Below are 7,033 nucleotides of genomic sequence, written 5' to 3'. Positions count from 1 at the left end.
ACCAGTGCTCCAAGAACTTTAAACCCTGGAAAGCACAAACATACTAGAATGCAAAGCTTTACATTTGAGCAACTTGTGAAGACATACATGGAACTATGCATGAAGCATGTCCTGGTAGAATCACTGTGGACTGATCTAGTTACTGGCTTTGTAAAAAAATGTATTTGTAATGTTGTCCTGTGTTGTCCGAAAAAACACTAATCACAACTTAAAATCCCGGCTTGTCAGCTCCACTGAGCAGGAGCCACATGATCCTCTGCATCCTCTGCACCCTCTCTACTCTGCTCATCCATTTTGTCAAGGTCCTTCCTGGACAGCTGCTGAACAAGTGCCATACTGAGGCGGTCTCCTAGGACTCCGACAGAAGTGTTGCAGGGCTGCCTGGAAGGTTCCAGCCACTGCACACAATGAAAGACGGAGGTGGTGCATTTCTGCTACTTCACATTGTATATTTTACTCCACACATTCTTGTCCCCTCGATGCACGTCAGAAACGGAGCGAGCGGTATCGCATTGATCTTTGCCAAAAGAATTCATTAGAGATTCCGTGGCTGTGATCCCTGCTGTTCCTCTGCTGGAGGCTGCTGCTGATACACACTGCAGATGAAACACAAGCCATCACCTTTTCTTTTCCTATTATGTGTGCCTACACAATTTAAATATAATGTGCAATAACACTCTATCAAGGTTGTTTCAAGCTGTAAAATCTTCTCATCCATTCTGAGTTTTTGGTATCTCTATTATCCATATCATGAAACTGTACTGTATGTCCATGAATATTCTGAGTACATTTCAAATCAAGCACATTCCTATTACGTAATAAAAATACAGAAATGCAGATAAAAGGCTATAAATATACAAATGAGACCTGAAGACACAAACACACTTGTTGGAATGAAATACCGAAATCGTTGGGACGGTGTGCAAAATGTACATTAAAACAGCATATAATGATTTGCCGTTTGGGTATTATTTAGCACAATATAACATAGTCAGCATGTGTTGCATCCTTTCCTCTTTTAACAACACTCTGTAAACATATTGTCGGTGGGGAGGCCAGCCGCTGGAGATTTGGGAGAAGAAAAGTTGTCCAAATATTGTTTGGTTCAGGATTCTAGCTGCTTTGGGTCTTTCTTGCTGTTTGCATTTTCATTATTATTATGAGCAAAAACCTACTGGCAAAAGGTCTGAACTGCAGGCATGCCAAATGAGCAGCTGCACTCATGGACTCACTCCTTTATGCTGCTATGATATTGCGATCAAACATTTGTGTTGCTAAAATAAGCCTTAAGAACTGTGTGCAGATAAGACTCATTTCATCTTTACTCTTGAGGTGTGTGACATGGAGCCCATGGCTTCCAAGAAAAAATTCTACTTCCAACAGAGCTATTCCACATTTTTCCTCAGCATATTTTCAATCCAAATTTGACCCAGGGTAGAGAGTGATGTTTTTAAATTGTGTTCACATATGGCATCAAATCGTATTAACATACACAATTTTCAGAAGAACTTTCCCCAGCAGATTAGAGATCCTTTCCAAGGATCCATCATTCCAATGGATGGAAGCTAATATATTTCTGCTTCCAACATTTTCAATATGAGTGCACATGTACTATATGGTTTGGTTCGAATTGAAAATAATTGCATGCTGTTTTCAATTGGATTTACAGAAGGTCGAAACCTAACCAGGAGGTGCACAATGATAAACAGAATTCAGAAAAGTAAATTTATACAATATTTCAAAGCCACGTCATGTGTAAGAAAACTCAAAAGATTAATTTTCCGAAGTATTACAGAAAACCTCTGTCTGAAGATCAACAAAAACATATTCTACCTTTGTTACAGAACAAAATGAACAATACCGCCACAATAAATGACCTTGGACGACTTTTATCTGTGTGTAAAGTTGATCTGTTTTATCGCTGTGAGCATGTTCTTATTCTGAGGACGCCCTGTCCTCGCACTGCTGCTGGCATCTGCAAAGTTAAGAGAAAAATGTGATTAACTGACAAGGAGCAGACAGGAAACGGACATTAGCTGATATGTTCTGATTGGAGGAAACATTGAATTTTAAATAATGCAACAAAATGAAATGCTTAATATCACTCGGCATCAGCAGAACGTAACTTCACTGTGATGTTTTTCAGTCTTTATTGAACTGAAAAACGTCATGTTGGAATTACAGTTACACCATGAATCCAAAATGAAGGCAATTTTGTAACATGAACAGATTCATTGTGCTTCATTAAAGAGCTGATGACACCCAAGAAAGAACCCAAATAAAGTTTTATTGTGAAATACAGTAATATTTTTAGCACCTCTAAAGGGTTTGTTCAAATAAATTCTGCGAAACAGCTCCTTTATTTTGCGGATGTTCTCGCAAAAATTCAGTGTTGTTTTTTTTTTCTTCTTCTGGCTGCAGCTCAGTTAGCATACCTGCTAACGTTAGCCTGTGACGTCATCACCGGGACCTTCCTGAGAAAAGCATGGCAGTGACAGAAATATTCTCCAATTCTTCTTCTTCTTCGTTGGACATTAAACGTTTTTGTATAACTCCTTACCATCCTTTTGTATGAGCAACATGGGAAAAATTTTTTATAAAAGTGTGACAGTCAGAGCTTGACAGTCCAGCAGTTCCATTTAGTGGTGAGAATATACCAACTGACAGTGACAGGCTACAAAACATTTAATGGTTTTGTATAATCAGATACACAGTATATTAAAACAACAACAACAATATACAGTATATTATAATATAAGCCAACTGTGTTATGTAGTTTTACTATAGAGCTATTCCCTGCTTCTGGGTCAATCATTTCTGCTCAATAATTCAGGCCACTTTGATTTTTAGATATCTGGATGACTTTTTTATTTTTGGTTGTTTTTTTTTGAATACCAGATACAACGAAGCACTATTTTGCCAGAAATGTTTATGTGGCACTGAAATGTTTTCTTCATGTACCATGGAGTCCCCTCAGTCCCTGGCTCGGGTCCAAAAGAAACCAGATGGTTCGTCCCTCTTTCTCCTTTTCATGTCTCTTCTCTTGGAGATACTCCTCATTACCCTTCCTTTCTGAGGAATCCTCCAGAGGAGACTGAAATGTTCCAGAGCTCTACCTGGTTTGCCATCATCGTGATCTTCATCCCCTCCTTCTCCTGCAGACAGAAGAGCAGCTCAGGCTTTCCTCTTTCTATCTGACATACTCTCTTCAGGATGAAGCCTTTGGGGGCATTCCTCCATCTCAGATGTTTGCCCCGCCTTCATCCTCTGCAGGCATACTGATGCGAGGAAAGCATCACTGTCCACATGGCGTCCGGCATGTGTCTGTGAGAAGATAAGATTGTGGATGCAGTCCTATATGGTTGACCCAGAGTCAGACCCAGAACCGGAAAAGCCTGTAATAAACGGTCCTACAGAAACTAATGTTCATCAAGTCGCAACAAAGAGCTTTTTCATCACAGGCTTAAGCACAACATACTGAATGATGACACAGCTGCCAGTTTCCCTGGAGCTAAGTGTCTGACCTCTTTGCTAAAGAAGGTCAGATCGATTCAGGACATCAAGACTTCACCTCTGGGTCCTGTGCCAACCGTTCACCAGATACTAGACAGTGTAACTGTGAGCATTTTAATAATGTTTATTTAATAACAGACCTCTACATTAAACCTAACTCCTTGTGTAAAGACCTGTGTCAATTATATTTTTGTACATGTATTATCTGAATGGATATAACAGTGACTCACAAAGGAGACATTACACATCTGTTATATAAGCTTCCGATTTTTCTATACATGTCTTAGAAGAAATAACTACAGTTGTGTACAACTAGAATCACAGGAGATCAAGCCTGCGGGAGCCGGGTTTGAATCCATGTGTTTGAAACTATTTTAACAATTGTTTTGACATTATTTTAAACCAATGAGGACTGAATTTTAGTGCATCACAACAATCCAATGTTGTTGGGTGTTTTTTTTTTTGTTTTTTTTTGCAAGTTGAAACAATAATATGGTAGTACTTCCGTTTTTGTCCTGCAGAGGGAGCTGTTGTCTTGCGCCAAGCATGGGCCAAAAACAATCAAGTGAAACTTGCTTATTTGGTTTGTGGTAGTTTTGCGTGAGTTGTGAATAACTGACTATCAAGAAGAAAGTATCCGGCACATGTAGCAAGTTAGAAAAACATTACAATTATGTTTTATTTTCCACGAATGTGCCACTCAGATCTAATAGATTATTAAATTACATCATATCAGATCTTAAATGCTCATCTTCAATTCCAGTTTAAAGTGAACCGTCAGTAGTGTGATTGATGACAGAGCCTGTGTGTTTAAGTGAGGGTGTGTGTGATAGAGGGTAACAGCATCCTGAGTCAGTGTGAGCTGCTGCTGCTGAGGCTGAAGCTGCTGCTGCTGCTGCTGATGCTGCAGCGCACTCCGGTGCACCGAGACCTGCGGACAGGGAACCAAACGTCAGGTATGTCTGGCTGTATCACCGAGAAATGATCGAACCAGGTTCACATGTTTGACTCTCGACACTTGCTTTTGCGTGTATCAGATGCTCCTCTGTATGACTGTCGGTTTTAGTTTGACCTGCAGTGAGGACAGGGATGCGCGCACACAGTTTGCTGCAGTGCAACGAGAGCATGGGCGTAGTCCCGCGGCCGCATTTGGGCTAGAGCCAGAGCCAGAGCCGCACATCCAGGCCCGCTCCAGTCTGCTGGTGCATTGCTCTGTTCAGAGGCTGCACGCTCATTTCCTCTCTGCGTGGAGCGATACGGCTTGCGTTTATCAGCGATGCTATCTTGAGGAAGCCACGCTTAACTTTCTCATGTTATGTCCCACGCAGAACTTTGTCAGGCCACGGTGAGCTGTGAAGGTGATCCATCTGATCGGACAGACCTCTCATCATGGAGCTGCACTCGTTTTTCACGGCCTGTCTCCTCTTTGGAAGGATAATCATGACGCACCAGACAACTCACAGTATGTCAGTCTTTCATGTTGTTATTTAAATTTTCTCCGCATTGTCAAGAGGGTCTTCTTTGAGGTTGTGGTTTTGTGAACCATCCAATCACCTGAAACATCTGAACACATAATGTTCACGTCATGACAGGAATATGTCCTTGATAATAATAGCAAAAGTAATAAATGTGAGATGAAGTCTGCTCTGCAATGGTGTCATTTCTCCATCAGTGATATGTTAAAAACTCAGTGAGACCATCCAATTCCAGTAGCAAAGACATGACTCAGGCTTATTCTTCGGATCACCGAAATGATTTGTAATGAAGCCCTGTGGTGTTCTGTCCAGCTGGTTACCTGACTTCACCTACTCAGTGGCCCATGTCTCCCAATTGGGATTTAGGGTGTATCTTTAATGAATTTGGCCCAAATTAATATTGTCCTTTCAGCCAATCACTGTCTCCTTCATAATGTATTACCTGTATTATAAAATTCAAAAAGCGATGGTAATTAACTGAAGCATTATAAAAAAAAGTTATCTTCACTACAAATACTTCCATATACGTCACTATGTGGTTATGACCTTAAAATCAAGATGATCATACTATTTGTATCATCTAAACCAGAGCCCGGACAGGAAGTGACATCAGCAAAGCCGCAGCTCTCCACTTCAAGTGCGCTGACCAATAAGACGGGCTACTTTTTACAAACCTGTTGAATTATTAGATTATTAAATCATGAAGGCTTCATTATGATTGTTGGGCTAGTCAGACATGAAAGAGAGGGTTGGCAGCCTCTTTTAGAAACAACCGGAAAAAGGATAAGAACAACAGTTCTGTTAAATGATCTACATCTCTTAATTCAGAATGAAAAGCCCAAAGTCTTTGGCACTCTCAAGGTGACTTACTTGTCTCCCCGCTGCCTCACTTCCAGTGAACTCAGTCTCCACCTTCCTCTTCACTCCACGCGGGCCTCAGATGTTTCCATGTCTAACTTACTTGGAGCGAAACGTCAGGGTGGATTGTGAATTCCCGCCCACCTACCAGATCCCCGGCCCCTACTGCGAGTACCGGCAGGACAGCCGGCTGGTGGGCAGCACCTACCCCAACGCTGTCATCTACGTTTCCACGGAGGACCGCCGGAGGAGCAACGTCAGCCTGGTCAACCCCTCTCTGTGCCGCCTCACCTGGGCCCCGCTGGCCGACGAGAAGCCTTACACCTACACCTGCAGGGTGTATCAGGGCAACAGCTGGAAGGAGAACAGCATGGCCGTTCACCACCGTGAGTACACAGTACTTTGCTGATTGGTTTCATCCGGTCACAAGTAGAAACGGCCAGAACTGGAGGTATCCAGGAAGTTTGACTTTAATTCACGTTTTTCTGTGTTGCAGGGATTCTTCCAATCTGCTCCGCCATCAGCGTTATGTTCAAATCGGCGCCGTGGTTTTTGTCGCTGCTGATGTCGCTTCCTTTCACCGTGGGTCTGCTGAGTCCTTGAGGTGTCAGTCACTGGGTAACGGCGCAGGCGACCTTCCTGACATGATCTTTGACTTCCACTAGTTTGAACGTTGGCTCATTGCGTAACCGACCTTTAGCAGTGAGGAGACGCCGAGTAGAAAACACATGATTTGAGTATTATTTAAAGATCTATCTTTGAAGTGTGACAAATTATATGTTGATAGTGCTCACTGTTCCAAGTGTACATTGAACACGGTTGTTTCGCAGTTCTAACTAGACTGTAAATCATTAAATGAGACATTCTGTGAACAAAGTTGAGTTTCTATTATATAGAACAATAAAAAAACAACAGATTAGTAAGCTTTTTAATATATTATCTTCATCAGATCCCTCTTGTAAATACAACTCATTGGAATCTATCTTGATGAAATTATTTTTTGATTAAATAAATAAATATATATATATACATATATATATATATAAATTATAGAATTATAATTTTGTTTTTCAGGGAAAGAAAAATATACACATTAAGGCTTCATATTTCCTCTTGTTGCATTGCTCAAGAAAACTTGAGGATTATATGCTCTGATATAAAACTGAAGACCATATATGTTGAGAGAG

General features: G+C 41.2%; 1 protein-coding gene across 1 annotated transcript; it reads left to right on the top strand.

Annotated features, from left to right (window-relative positions):
- The first annotated feature begins 4,367 nt into the window (after positions 1–4,367).
- On the top strand, positions 4,368–6,742 carry LOC308121972 (uncharacterized protein). Its single transcript, XM_080483542.1, has 4 exons — positions 4,368–4,469; positions 4,842–4,975; positions 5,885–6,232; positions 6,343–6,742. The coding sequence occupies exons 2-4, from the start codon at positions 4,903–4,905 to the stop codon at positions 6,447–6,449; spliced, it is 528 nt and encodes a 175-aa protein (XP_080339668.1). The 5' UTR covers positions 4,368–4,469; positions 4,842–4,902; the 3' UTR covers positions 6,450–6,742.
- Positions 6,743–7,033: the final 291 nt, after the last annotated feature.

Source organism: Lipophrys pholis (assembly GCF_963383615.2).
Source record: "Lipophrys pholis genome assembly, chromosome: 16".
Classification (NCBI taxonomy): domain Eukaryota; kingdom Metazoa; phylum Chordata; class Actinopteri; order Blenniiformes; family Blenniidae; genus Lipophrys; species Lipophrys pholis.
Note: the sequence above shows the minus strand (reverse complement) of the source record. Positions and strands in the feature narration are given on the sequence as shown.